This window comes from Hippopotamus amphibius, chromosome 8 (assembly GCF_030028045.1).
Source record: "Hippopotamus amphibius kiboko isolate mHipAmp2 chromosome 8, mHipAmp2.hap2, whole genome shotgun sequence".
NCBI classification, from domain to species: Eukaryota; Metazoa; Chordata; class Mammalia; order Artiodactyla; family Hippopotamidae; genus Hippopotamus; species Hippopotamus amphibius.
In genome coordinates, this window is record NC_080193.1 from 134,911,970 (window position 1) to 134,925,788 (window position 13,819).

General features: G+C 44.6%; 2 protein-coding genes across 16 annotated transcripts in view; one reads left to right on the plus strand and one right to left on the minus strand.

The window, feature by feature from the left end:
* The window catches only part of TANC1 (tetratricopeptide repeat, ankyrin repeat and coiled-coil containing 1), a 176,088-nt gene extending 166,535 nt beyond the window's left edge, over window positions 1–9,553 (plus strand). For 6 of the 10 annotated variants that reach the window (XM_057745091.1, XM_057745082.1, XM_057745085.1 and 3 more), the window contains 5 exons: window positions 1,257–1,389; window positions 2,696–2,787; window positions 4,458–4,604; window positions 5,521–5,621; window positions 6,226–9,552. In XM_057745091.1, coding sequence (XP_057601074.1) covers window positions 1,257–1,389; window positions 2,696–2,787; window positions 4,458–4,604; window positions 5,521–5,621; window positions 6,226–7,654 — 1,902 coding nt within the window. In that variant the 3' untranslated portion in view covers window positions 7,655–9,552. Of the gene's footprint in view, window positions 1–1,256; window positions 1,390–2,695; window positions 2,788–4,457; window positions 4,605–5,520; window positions 5,622–6,225 lie in introns of all 10 variants that reach the window. The other 4 variants (XM_057745088.1, XM_057745084.1, XM_057745090.1 and 1 more) reach the window with 2 other exon arrangements.
* Window positions 9,554–11,986: 2,433 nt separating this feature from the next.
* WDSUB1 (WD repeat, sterile alpha motif and U-box domain containing 1) overlaps window positions 11,987–13,819 on the minus strand; it is a 62,628-nt gene continuing 60,795 nt past the window's right edge. For 3 of the 6 annotated variants that reach the window (XM_057745099.1, XM_057745097.1, XM_057745098.1), the window contains one exon: window positions 11,987–12,253. In XM_057745099.1, coding sequence (XP_057601082.1) covers window positions 12,096–12,253 — 158 coding nt within the window. In that variant the 3' untranslated portion in view covers window positions 11,987–12,095. The remainder of the gene's footprint in view (window positions 12,254–13,819) is intronic. The other 3 variants (XM_057745095.1, XM_057745096.1, XM_057745100.1) reach the window with 2 other exon arrangements.

The window sequence follows — 13,819 nt, forward strand, 5'->3', positions numbered from 1 at the left end:
GCAGATTTTTCGAGGTGGATCCATTCTTTTAGATGGGTAGCCAGAACTAAGATTGCTGAATCAAGGGGAAATTCTATTTTTAATTTTTTGAGGAGGCTCCATACTGTGTTCGTAAGGGGTTGCCTCATTTTACACGCCCACCAGCAGTGCACGTGAGCACCTGTTTCTCCACCTCCTCTCCAACACTTATTTTCTGTTTCGTTCTGTTTTTTGCTAGCAGCCATCCTAACCGTCAACCGCTTGTTGTGGTTTTGATCTGCAGTTCCCTGGTGATGTTGAACATCTTCTCACATGCTTGTTGGCCATTTGTATATCATCTTTGGAAAAATGTCTATTTAGATCCTTTGCCTATTTAAATTTTATTGACACATGGTTGATTTACAATATTGTGTTAACTTCTGCTGTACAGCAAAGCGACTCAGTTATATATATATATTTTTTCATATTCTTTTCCATTATAGTTTATCACAGCCTTTGCCTGTTTTAAATTGGGTTATTTGAGGGTTTTGTTGTTGAGTTGTAGGAGTTCTTTGTATATTCTGAATCCCTCTAGTGTCATTTTGAACAGCTGGTGGACTGATAGGATCTATCAGATCCACATGAAAGTCTAAGCAGGCTACAGACTTTTCCAGTGAGTAGAGCAATTTTAGTGGCCGGCGTGGTTTTTCCTGTTGTCCTGTTTAGTCCAAGTGGCAGCTATTTTGTCAGTCTTTGTACCATGGTCTCAAACTTGCCATCTTTACAGTCCCTATATTCAAGTCTCTTTCCTAAGCCTTGAAGTGAGTTATAATCGGGTCTGGTTGATGCCAGCTTTTCCAGCTTCTGTACCCAGGCTGTGTGGATCTAAGTGTTTCCGAAGTGCCCCTAGAAGTCTGCCTCCTAAGTAATTGGAGATAAAAAGTGGCTGTATTGCGTCTCTGTGGCCTGAGAAGTGGGGTGAGAGACAGGTGATGGCGTGCGTGCACCTGTCTGTGGTCTATGGGTGCACAGACACTAGTCCCGCTCTGGGAACAGCCACCTGCCTTCCTCATGGCCAGCATCAAAATCACTTTAGCAGAGCAGGTTTGAGCTGTGGATTGCAGCTCCTCTGCTCTGTTCTGTGTTAACCTGATTACCATTCTAGGATCCTGTTAGGCCAGAGGCATCCAAGGTCAGAGTGAAGCTAAGACCGCCAGCTCCTACACCAGCTGCGGCATTGGGTGAGGTGAGGGCTCCTGCCGCCCGCGCCCTCAGGCCCTGTGCTCTCCCCTCTGCAGGTGCTGTATCTGGTCGACAAGGGGGCCATGATCGAGCACGTGGACCACAGTGGCATGCGGCCCTTGGACAGAGCCATTGGTTGCCGAAACACATCGGTAGTGGTCACACTGCTGAGAAAAGGAGCCAAGTTAGGTCAGTAAACGCCTCAGTTCAGCAGCGAGAGGAAGGGTAGCTTCAGATTTTAGAGTGCGCGAGGGACCGTACTCACCTACCTGCTCGCGGGTAAGAAGTGAGATGTCAGGTGCGCGGAGATTTCTTTTGTCCCTCTCTAAGGTTCAGTTAATCACAGTCCTTCAGAGCGCTTTAAAGGCTCACACCATTACAGCCCACGTGCAGGGAGAGCGGAGTGCAGCCCGGCACTGCGGGTGTCAGGGGCCGCGTGGGGAGGAGCCGAGGGCGGGTGGCAGGAGCTGGCGGGTGGTTGTAACGAGCAGACGAGGGTGAGGACCGCGGCTCGGGGGGCGGCGTCTCGTCCACTGGGGAGGGCCGTGGCAACCCCAGCGCAGGTTCCGGGAGGGCGAGTTCTCGGGACTTACTGCAGACGAGACGGGGTGACCTGAGGATGGTGTCAGGGGTGGCAGCTCTGAGGAGGCTGGAACACAGCCCACGGTTCAGCGTGTGGGGAGAACACCCGGAACGGCGCTGTTTTTGCTGGTTTCACGTCAGACCTTTGGCCGCCAGCAGCTTTGGCAGGGGGGCTGTGATGAAGGTGATGGAATAATATTATTAAGCAGCTCACGGTATCAGGAGCTGTTCTGAGCAGTTTCATGTTTTAACGTATTTTATCCTCACCTACCCTGTAAGTAGGGAGTGATAATAGCATCATGTTACAGAGGAGGAACCCCAGGCCTGAGGATGGGGAGTAGCTCCCCTGAGGTCATAGCGACGTGAACCTGAGTCTGGCTCCTGAGGCGTTGCTCCCTGTGTGTGTTGGGAAGAGGCTTAGACAGAGGCTGCGGCCATGCCTTCGCCTGGGGGAGAGAAGGGGACACAGGCCGAAGGCTGAGGGCGGGGGTGGCGGGAGGAGGGCCGGAGCTGGCTTCTCAGAGCAGGTTTGCTGGTGACTCTGCAGAGAGTGGGAGCGATTCTGAGAACGCGCCCCTGCACCTGCCTGAGGCCCTGACGGCAGGGAGCTACGGAGATGTCTGGGAAGCAGCGCCCCACAGAAGGGAGGGTGGCTCGCGGCTGCGCTGATGCTTGCGTGTCCCAGTACTTCTTCCCACCACAGTAGCAGCGTGGGGGGGTGGGCAGCTCCCCGCGAAGTGCTCCCTTCCCTTCGTTGTATTGTCATTTGGCGGCCTACAGGACACGCCGCAGGGGTCCTCTGCAGCTGGGTTCTCTGCTGTTTGTGGGCTTAGCTGTGATGAGGCCACAGAAACATTGAGCTCCTTTCCTCCAAACCCGCCGGAGGGCCTCTGAACGCATGTTTATTTTGCAGGAAATGCTGCTTGGGCGATGGCTACTTCCAAACCTGATATTTTGATTATACTTTTACAGAAATTGATGGAGGAAGGAAACGTGATGTACAAAGTAAGTGGTGTCACCCTTTTCTGTGATGCTATACCAGCCTACAGGCAGCCTCCTAGTTTGGGGTATGATGGATGTGGCTGTGCTGCCACACAGAAGGCATGTAGCTTAGCTGATAGAAGTTCCGGGAGGTGCTAACCTGGCCTTGTTTGTGCCCAGGCGTTGCTCTCTTAACAGCAGAATCTTCAAGGTGGAAAGCACCCCTCTTTGTGTTTGAGAACCACTATGTCTGAACAGATCCTTGCGGTCGTAACTGGGACTTATGGCCTGACGCCTTGGTATGAAGACAGAGTCCCTTCTGGCGTGACAGGCACATCCCATAGGAAATACCTTGGTGCCTGGCATCATGAGATGCGGGAAAAGAAGAGTCAGGAGACGTTTTCAGAAGAAAAGAATCGTGACATCTCCCAAGTCTTTATTATCTTAATTTTAATCTCTGTAAGCTTCTGGAATTTGAAACTGTTTCTGGAGAGATTTTTACTTAAAATAGTCAAGTAACATATAATACTCAGTTACTCAGGAGGCTGAATTAATTTTTTTTTTCATCTTCCCTTAGAAATGGAAAGACAATTTAAAGATTAGTAAATTTGACTTTAATGTAACAATTTTCAAACTAAGACACCCAGTTTAGACCAGAGGTCAGTACACTTTATTTGGAAAGAGCCAGGTAGTAACTATGTTAGGCTTTGCTCTGTGGTTCCTGTCACAGCCCTCAGCTTTGCTCTTGTGGCACAGATGCAGCCAAGATAACACAGAGACCAGTGAGCCAGGCCATGTCCCAGTCAAACTGTGTTTGTAGAAACAGGTGGCAGGCCGGGTTTGGCCCGGAAACCGTAGTTTGCCAACCCTGAGTTTAGAGAGATGTTTAGGCTATTTCCATAGATCATTATTCTTTCCAGGTCTGTGATTAGACAGAATTAAAAGATTATGAAAACAAAAAACTACATCATGACCATTTTAATCCTTTTTGCCACGAAGCTGCTGCACTTGCTGCGTTTTCCTTTTTTCTTGTTTTTAATAATAACAAGTAAATAGGCATATAGCATGACCCAGCAGGGTTCCTGGCTTGGAATCAGTTTGAAATTGAGTTCAGAGTGTGTATTGTTGTGGCTTTGAAGTGGGTTTAATATGAATTTTGGTAGGCAATTATGTTAGAAATATCAAGCCATTTTCGACAGACTTCATACCTGCTGTGCGATGGAACCAACGGAGCAAATGGATTTCTTTAGCCTTGAAAATGACACGTGGTGCTGTGCTGAGTTTTAAAGCCCGTGCTTTCGTTCCTCTTAAAAGAGAAATTATTATTCTACAGCAAGCTCTGGGTTTATCCACAAGACTCTCCTTGCCTTAGGAACAGCATCGTTTTTCCATCTGATTTCTATTACACTTGGCATTAAAGTGTCTTTAGATGAGAGATCATTCATGAAATGGTTGTCGAAATATACATACCAGGATGACCATCTGCTGTTTTAAGACTGATGGTTAATGGGTTTGGGAATTTACAGAGCCCCTCCTGTAAACCCGGCTCTGGTTGCAGACGTCAGTGCGGACAGTGAGGCCGCGTGACCACGCCGGTTACCGGACTGGTTCTGGCCACGGCCCGTCCTCATCAGGATCCTTACTCGTCTTGCAGCCTCTGAGAAAGATAAATTTCTCTGATTTTTGAATCCTAGAAAGGGAAGATGAAAGAGGCAGCCCAGAGGTACCAGTATGCCTTAAGGAAGTTTCCACGAGAAGGATTCGGAGAGGACATGAGACCATTCAATGAGCTAAGGGTTTCCCTCTATCTCAATTTGTCTCGCTGCCGAAGGAAAACAAACGTAAGCCGGGCCCCTTATTCCAATCCTTTAGCGATAGAATGTCCTCACGGTGGCGCAGGCCTGCCCTTGCACAGGCTGAGTCAGGAGACCTCCTGTGTGGTTTGTTCGCACTTTTCTATGAACCTGGCACAGGGGGAGCTGCTGGTCTGGGGCGACCGTCGTTAGGTCACGGCACCAGCCGCCTCCCAAGGTGTCGAGAGAGTGCACGTGAGCTTAGTTTCTCTGCCTCAGCGATGACAGGCACGTGCAAACTGCTCCTCCCCCCCCGCCCAGCTGCACGCTGCCAGCACTGTCGCGAGTGGCCCGTCCCCAGGTTCAGAGGGAAAGGGCATCGTTGTAAAGTTCAACACAGATGTGTAATAATCTGCCCAGTGTTTACTATGTTTGCTCAGAGGTAATGCCAAGAACTGGTTAATTTGTAATTAATCGTGGTTCACTCACAGTTAACTTGTGACTAGTAACTAGATTTGTTTCAGTCTCTCTTTGTTTCTTTTTTTTTAACGTCATCCTCCCTCCACCAAATCTGTGACCTGCCTGCTTCTGTGCCCACACGGTGTGCCCGCCTTCCTGCTGCAGGGGCGGCGGCGGCGGCCGTGCCCAGCCGAGACTCCCGCTCCCCTGGGCACAGGCTCCGTCAGCCCACACCTCTGCTATGCTGCCTCCAACACTGTGCTCTCTCTCTCTCTCGGCACCTATTTTTGTTTCTCTGTCAGATTCTTCTCATAAGAATATTAATAAGCTTTAACCATCTCCTAACTTTACAGCAAAAAACCTCACTTACCTTCCCCTTCACCTCATTCCCGTTGTGTCCCAGTTCTCTGCTAACCTCTAGAGCTAAACTCCTATTAAAAAATTGCCTGTAACGTTTCACGTTTCAGTGCTGCTTCTGACTTGTGTATTTAAATATTGATACCAGGACTTCGGCATGGCAGAGGAATTTGCTTCCAAGGCTCTCGAGTTGAAACCAAAGTCCTATGAAGCCTTTTATGCCAGAGCGAGAGCGAAGAGGAGTAGCAGGTACTGTCGGGGGTTAGACAACGCACCTAGAGAAGCCTTCTTGTCTCTCTCTGACATCAGAGCTGCTGCTTGACTTTGAGGGCTTCTGATTCACGAGCATCACTCAGTACCTCTCCTCCCTCTTCATACTGAATAGGTAGCTTCCAGAAGGCACAGCAGTGGGTATCATTAGTAATGGCTAAACATTTTTCTCCAGGCACCTCAGTAACTATTCCTCGCCTCCACCGCAGTTGACATTTACTGCCACATAAAGGTCCTAGCTTAGTCCGTGTTATCAGTGAGATCACCAGCTAGAGACACCGAGAGGAGGCGGTGGGGAACCGCAGGCATGGTGACAGGGATGGAGAAGGTGACGTTAAGAGGATTCTGAGCCCCACTGCTTTCTGCCTGCGCTCACGCCAGCCCGGTGGTCTTTATAGAGACAGCAGCGCCCCCACTTAGCCAGGTAACTCTAAGCAGGCTCCAGGGTTCCATCCACGCAGTAAGTGTGCAGAACTCACTCGGCTACCTTCTCTTTTCTTTCAGCAGAGCTGCTTTCTGAACAGGTACGTTCAGGGCTTAGGCTCACGTGGCTTGTAATGATATCGTCTCTTTTAACATAAAGGCAGTTTGCAGCTGCTCTGGCCGACTTGCGGGAGGCCGTGAAGCTCTGTCCCACCAACCAGGAGATCAGGAGGCTCCTGGCCCGCGTAGAAGAGGAGTGTAAGCAGCTCCAGAGGAGCCAGCAGCAGAAGCAGCAGTGCCCACCGCCGGCCCCACGCGCTGACTCGGACAACGAAGAGGACGCCCCGACCCCCGGCCCCAACGACCGCTTTCATCTTGAGGAGGCCGAAGAGGAGGAGACGTCCCCACAGGAAGAAGCGGTCTCTCTCACTCCCAGGTCCCAGCCACCCTCATCCACCCCCTCCCCGTATATCCGAAACCTTCAGGAAGGGCTCCAGTCCAAACTAAGGCCGGGATCGCCGCAGAACCGGCCGGGGATGGGCAGGCCCCTGAGGGAGGCGGTGGCCCAGCCGGGGCTGATGGTGCAGCCCAGCAAGCAGGCGCAGATCGTGAAAACCAGCCAGCACCTGGGTTCTGGACCGTCAGGCGTGAGACACGCTGGCTCGAAAATGCAGGGCTCTTCGCAGAATCCTGCCCCGAGTCCCGTGCCGGGACGGCTGCCCGCCACCCCCGCTCCTGGTAGCAGAACCCAGCATCTGGAGGGAACAGGCAGCGGGGCAGCTTCCGGCCACTTGGGAGATTGGCTGGGGCCCAGCCATGGCGTCCAGCAGCAGCCCAGCGAGGGAGACGCGGCGCATCCTTTACCGAGCAAGATAAAAACTGCAGAGCGGCTGCTGTCTCACGCCGCCGTGGCTGTGGACGTGGCCCCCCTACACCCAGGCGGGCCTGTGAGCTGCGGCGCCCTGCGACACCCGGCTTCCCTCACCAGCTCAGGCTCTTCCGGTTCTCCGTCGAGCAGCATCAAGATGTCAAGTTCGACCAGCAGTTTGGCTTCAAGCAGCAGTTTTTCGGATGGCTGCAAGGTCCAAGGAACAGAGGCTCGAATGAAAGACAGGGCTGGTAGCCAGGTTCCGAGCGGCGCAGCCGAGCCCCGGCCGCGCAGTACCCCGTTCATGGGCGTCATGGATAAGACGGCGCGGTTCCAGCAGCAGGGCCACCCGCCCGGCCGCCCCTGGCACTGTGCGGCGCCCGAGGGGCTGCCGACGAACACGCCTTCTGCAGCTGGCCTGCAGGCCGCGAACTCTGACAAGCCCCCTCTCAAACAAGCAGGAGGGTACAGTAGCCAAGCCAAAACCTGTCCTGTGTCTACCCTGGGTGGAGGTGTCCACAACGGGGCCCAGGTGAAGGAGCTGGAGGAAAAGAAGTGCCAAATTGCGGTCCATTGTCAAGACAGCAGGCTAACGAAGACTGTTTCTCATCTGTATCAGGAAAGTATCTCGAAACAGCAGCCTCACATCAGCAGTGAAGCCCACAGGAGTCACCTGCCTTCAGCAAAACCAAAGCGGTCGTTCATAGAGTCCAATGTGTGAGCCTTAAGAGAGACTCATGTGTAGTGTTTGGAAAACAGTGTGTTGGCTCCTGGTAGTAATTAAATGGTTGTTCACGAGAAAAATTACTTTTTAGTCATATATTTTTTTTTCTCCCTTGGGGGTGATGCCATTGATACATTGAAAATGTGGGATGAAGTGTTTTTGATAAATAGAAGTCACCAGAAATAAGAATGCTAACCAGAATTGAAAACTACAACTCGTTATGCCTGTTAGGTTAAAAATTTAAGACAGCCAAGAAGACATTAACATGCTTTTCTCTTATGAAATTTTTTTTTATCCCTTTTCTCCTAGCCTTTGCTGTGGTAAGGTCACATTTCTTCTTACATAATGTCTAATGATACGTTTAACTCATGACATAATATCCAGGAGATGTGTTCTGGAAAAGATGGAATTTTCAAGTTAGTTCCAATGAGTCAAATCTTCATTGACATATATACGTGTGTACACATACAGCTGACCCGTGAATGACCGGGGAGTTAGGGGCACTGACCCCCTGTACAGTCAAAAATCCATGTGAATTCACAGTTGGCCCTCTGGAGGGTTCCACTTCCTCATAGTCAAGCAACCATGGATCATGTAGTACTGTAGTACGTATTGACTGAAAAAAACCCCATGACCTGCGCAGTTCAAACCCTTGTTGTTCAAGGCTCAGTGTGTGTGTGCGTGTATATATATAAGTGAAAGACCCAGGGAATTTCTAGCTGAATATATGTGCGACTATACATGTTATAGGGCTGATTTTTTCCTTGTTTTTTAAGCAAAATACAAGAACATCCAAGTATTGTTCCCTTCATAGCAGTTCCCTTAAACAGATGAAACATTTATTTCTGTGTTATGGTTCTCATTAAAAAATATTTTTATAGCACCTTTTTCGGGAACTATGTTCCTGCTTCAAGGTGTTTTTAATATTTGGAAACAGTATAAACCATTTGGAATCAGGATTGGTGGTTAAGTTGAATTTGGGTTAAAATACTAAGGATACAACATTCTCGGTGACATGTAAATTCTCTCTCCGCTGGTTCCCAAACTGCTTTTATCAATGATAGCACTCCTGGAACAAGCCTTCCAGGGTCCTCTAAAGACAATATTTAATTTGGATACTTAAGGTGAGGTTGGTTATTGCTTTTATTATACAATCATTAGTTTGTAACCACGTGTTGTACATATGAAATAGCCAAGTTGTATTCAGACTTGTAAATATAACCATTTCAAGTAGTTAATCTTAAAAAAGTCATATATTTGCATGCTTTTTTTAAGCTTCATCCATGCTGATTATTGCACTGAACAATATATACAGCATGTTAAGAATATACCAGTAACAGCACTTTATCTCATTTATATGAACACCTTTGAGGTGCTACTTAAGTCCAAACCAATGTATTATTCATTTGTAAAGATAAGGTACAGGAAAGAACCTTGATTTAAAGGTATTTTTATATGAAAATGGTGTGCTATTGGAGGATGTTAAAAATGCTAGTTTGAGAGGGGGGACTGTATTTGTTTTGTATGTTGGAATGTGAAATTTATTTTCTAGAATTGGAGAGAAGGAAGTTCTATATTTACAGAATGTTTTAAAAATAAATAGGTGTAATGAAGTTCCTGTGAGCATCATTATGGTTTTGTACGAATAGGAATTTTCTGGCGTCATTCTTCATTTGTTCCTGAGTGTGTACAGTGTACTTTGTACAGCTTTATCGATTTTTTTTTAGAGGCTTTTCATGAGTTCTGCTATAACTACAGTGGCTTATTTATTGTTTGTTTTCTTTAATATTTGTGGAAGTCTTACTCTTTTGTTATGTAGTTTTGTTTCTGCACAACTACTGTACTTTTCCATATGGAATAAAGACAATTAATAGAACTTGTTTTGCATTAAATGAAACAGTGGCTAAGTAGAGAAGATTCTGATGTCAGCTGTCTGCCTTGCTTTAATCCTGAGTGAATCTGTTACCCTAAAGAAGTGAAAGGCCTGTTTTTCCAGTAATATTATAAATACATATTTAATTTTATTTAATAATTTCAGAACAATGGTAATGGCTTCTAGAAATCCCAAAATGTTACAGGGTCAAAATTAGTCTCTTTGCCTGAAATGAGAAGAATGCATGAGGAGCATTCTATACTTCTCTGTTCCGGAAATCCCGGTGTCTGTTTTTAATAGCAACAGGGTATCTTCAGTATTTAACTCTCACTTTGGCAATACATACACTGAACACTGTGCTAATGTGAAAGCTTGTTTTCACATTTATATTGAGTTAAAAATGTGTGTCTTCATACCGACATGTTTCAGTTTCAAAGTAGTATGAATGAGCGTGAATATGAAACTGTTGCACTGTGGTAAAATCCTGACTTGGAATCTTAAGCCTAAGCAACTTCAGGTTATTGTGTAGTTACTGCTATTACTAGCAAGGCTAAATAAGAGAATTTTTAGTCCTTCTTCACAGCCATATATTTAAACTAAAAGTAAAAAACAAAAAACTGGGCAGGAGGGGGAAATCTATTAATAGATCATTCTTATTGGATAACTTTCCCTGTGATGCTACCAGTGTGACTATTAGTACAATTTATAATACATTATATTATGATTTTGATAGGTTCTTTGTAAAGATATGTGGTCCAGTTACTCCAGGAAGTGCAGTCCCCTCGGGAAGCTACTGCTCAGTGCTGAGGACTGAGCACCGGGCAGGCAGGTGAGGGCTGGCCCTGCCGAGTCCTACATGGACGGTGGGGCCCAAGAGTGCAGAAGGGGCCATGTGGTGTCCTTTCCTATGGATGGTTTTGGATTTGGTTTAGTTTTTTGTCTGCTTATGTTTGTGGGGAGGAGGAGGAGTTAGCTTTGGTTTGTTTGTATTTGAAAGCAGAAACACTTCACTCTGGTAAGTTGACATCTTTGTTTTCAGCCATTTAATTTACCAAGAAACTATCCTAGTGAAACAGAAAAGAAAATCACCTTCTTTAACACATTTAGCAAACAACCAATCTTTTATTGTGTTTTCTGTCAATGACTTCGATGATTTTTAGTAATTTTTATGTGAAAACTAGTCAGCCTTCTTTGGAAAATAAGCCTATTATTTTGTCAAAACAAAAGATATCTGGTCCAGTCAATGGTGGGCTCTATGAATTTTACCAAGTCTTTTATTAGAATTATATTAGCATACTTCCTCTACAGAATACAAAAGAAAAATGCCTCCTAGAACATGTCCCCATCCTCTTTTTGTCCTCGTAAGAATGTGAGAAGCATGTGTAGTATGAAAAACAAAAAAATACTCTTCTAGAATCACGGATTGTGAATCCTAAGTATGACACAAAGGAAATAAAAGTCAGGAATACGTTAGGATGACAGAAATTTTACAAAGCAGCAATTACAAAGAACAGGTTTTTGGAGCTTTCTTTGGTAGCCAGACTTTCCACTTTTCTGTGAACATACAGCATATTCGCTATAAGTTTATAAAACAGTGGAAAGACTGATGGAATACATAGTTAACATTTATTTTTTTCCCTTTTATTTCTGTTTTCAAATTTCAGAACTACACTGAGCGTTTTTGGGGTAAGCACAGAGTCTTGGTCCCTGCCCGCCCTTAGAGTTTAGTTCCAACAAGCTTTCCCACCAGTGGCTTCCATTCTGATAAACAACTTGTGAGAGGAATGGAGAGTCAATACAGCTTCATCTTCCTGAACTTGAAGTTTTCCTCTGAGTGAATGTTTATCAGGCTGTTGTATCAGCTGTCAGTCTACTGTGTAAAAAATGTATAGTCATCTTAGCTTAAACTATTATGTGAGAACTTTTAAGAATTCTAAATTCTAAAAGGAGGCTAGTTTGCCAGTTTATATGTTTCAGCAAAGTCAAGTGACGTACCTGTGATAATTTATTCCATCTAACGTGTACCTAGGTTTGGACGATGGGGAAAAAAATCATTCCTACCTTGCAAACTTAAAATCTGACAAAAGTGCTCATTAAACATGTCAAGGTGATTTTCTCAATTTAGTCATAAACACATCTACAATTATTTTGCTAAGAATTCTCTTTAGGAGTATTCCAAAGAGTTATCAAATGAATGGTTATTAACTAGGATTTAATTATCTGTTATATCTGAGATTATTCTAATCTTTGGTTATAACGGAATATGATCTATAACAATAAATTTGAGCATTGCAATTTAAAATCAAAGTATATTATTTCTCTACAGGTTAAGCTTTTTTTCCACTAGTATAAAAAGACATATTAAAATAGAAAAGAGGTTATATGTGTTACTTAGTCCATGTTTTAAAGAATGAAAATAGACAGTAGTTTTTTATAGGTAACTAAATTTAAGAAGTTTACCTTTCTCCTCCTGTTTTGCTTTTAATAATGTCTGATTAGTATCTACCTTTAAATCATTCAAATGAGATCACAGAGAATATAAATAATGCAATATAAAATAAAGTTTTATTTTTGATGTGTCTCTAGCCATCGATCGATGGCCATTTTCAGAGTCCTATTTGGTGTAAGTACCACTGAAGAAAGAACAAGATTTGTCATGGGACTTGTACGTTTCTTTTTGCTGATCCAATTTTCCATTGCTTCCTTTTCATACGAATAGCCATCTAAAAAAAAACAAAAAAACAAAACCACATACACAAATTATTTGCAGTGTAGGAAAGGGAAGTTAGGATTACTAAAATGGGTATAAAAACTCCATTGCCAAGGCCTTTACTGTGATTTGCGGTGTTCTTGTCTTGCACCACTGCTCCCAAAATATTTCTGCAGCAACATCCTAAATTCTAGCATTTAAGATGCATTAAGATTGCACAGATTACCTTGAACAGTGTCAAAAAACTGAAAAAAGGACTCTACCAAAAATTCAGATGTAGCACAAAGGAGGAAAGGAAGCCAGGTAGAGGAGAGTGGTAGTGGAGCTACAATGCTAATGCTGTCTGCTGTGTGTGCCAGTTAACATGGCTAAAGATGGGCAAAAAGCTCCGGGGATGAGTCAGCAAAACTTGCCAACACATTGAAGAGTTAGGGAAGCAGATACCAAGAGATTATAGAGCTCATCCCCTTACAGATTTGACAGTAAAGGGATTTACAGTGCCCCCCCCCCCCCCAAAAAAAGTAAGAAGATTCATTGGCTACAATTTTTACTACCATGTTCTTAAAAATTTCTTTGCATATGTAAAGGTTGAAGGTTTTGCTTCATTACTTTTTTATACTTGTAGCTCTTAAACTGAAAGTCTTAGTTCCTAATTACATTTATACACTAGCCTATTCTAATCTGCAGTGCATACAACTGTTTCAAACTAACAGTGCTAATATATTACCAACATATGACTGTGATTTTTTTTTGAAGGTTTTTTTTTTTTTTTTTTTTTGATGTGGGCCATTTTTTTTTTTAAGTCTTTACTGAATTTGTTACAATATTGCTTGTTTTAGTTTTTTGGCTGGGAGGCATGTGGGATCTTAGCTCCCCAACCAGGGACGGAACCCACACTCCCTGCATTGGAAGGCGAAGTCTTAACCACTGGGTCACCAGGGAAGTCCCAGACTGTGAAAGATATTAAGATTTCTTTCTGGCTCTTTCTGTCACCAAGATAGATCCACAAAGGTTGTCTAACTGAAATCCTGTGTTTGACAATCACTTGAAAAAAAAAAAAGTCTGATTATGTTATTGGACATAGAATGTGGTCCATTTGCTTCCCTTCTTATCCTCCCAATTCTTAGAGACTGGTTTGTTTTTCATGATGTATTTTAACATTTAAGTGGTTTCAAAGTAAAAAGTAGAAAAAGTCACATTAACAAGAGTCTCTGTCCAACCCATGTTCTCTCCCTTCCCATATAGGTAACCATGTATGTTAGTTTTTGTTTACTCTTTCCTTTTGAAAGTATAAGCAAATATATGTGTACACAAGCAGTGCATATACATTCTTACATAAAAGTTAGCATGCTCCACACTATTCTGTACCTGGTTGGTTTTTTACTTAACTATGTCGTGCTTTTTTATTCCCCCACAGTATTCCACTATATGGATGTATTGATGGACATCTGGGTTATTTCCAATACCTTTTTACAAACAGTGCTGCAGTGAACAGTGTTATCATTTGGGGGGAGATTGTAGCAGTAGGATTGCTGCATCAAAGAGTAAATGTATGTAGTTTTGCTAGAAATGCTAGTAC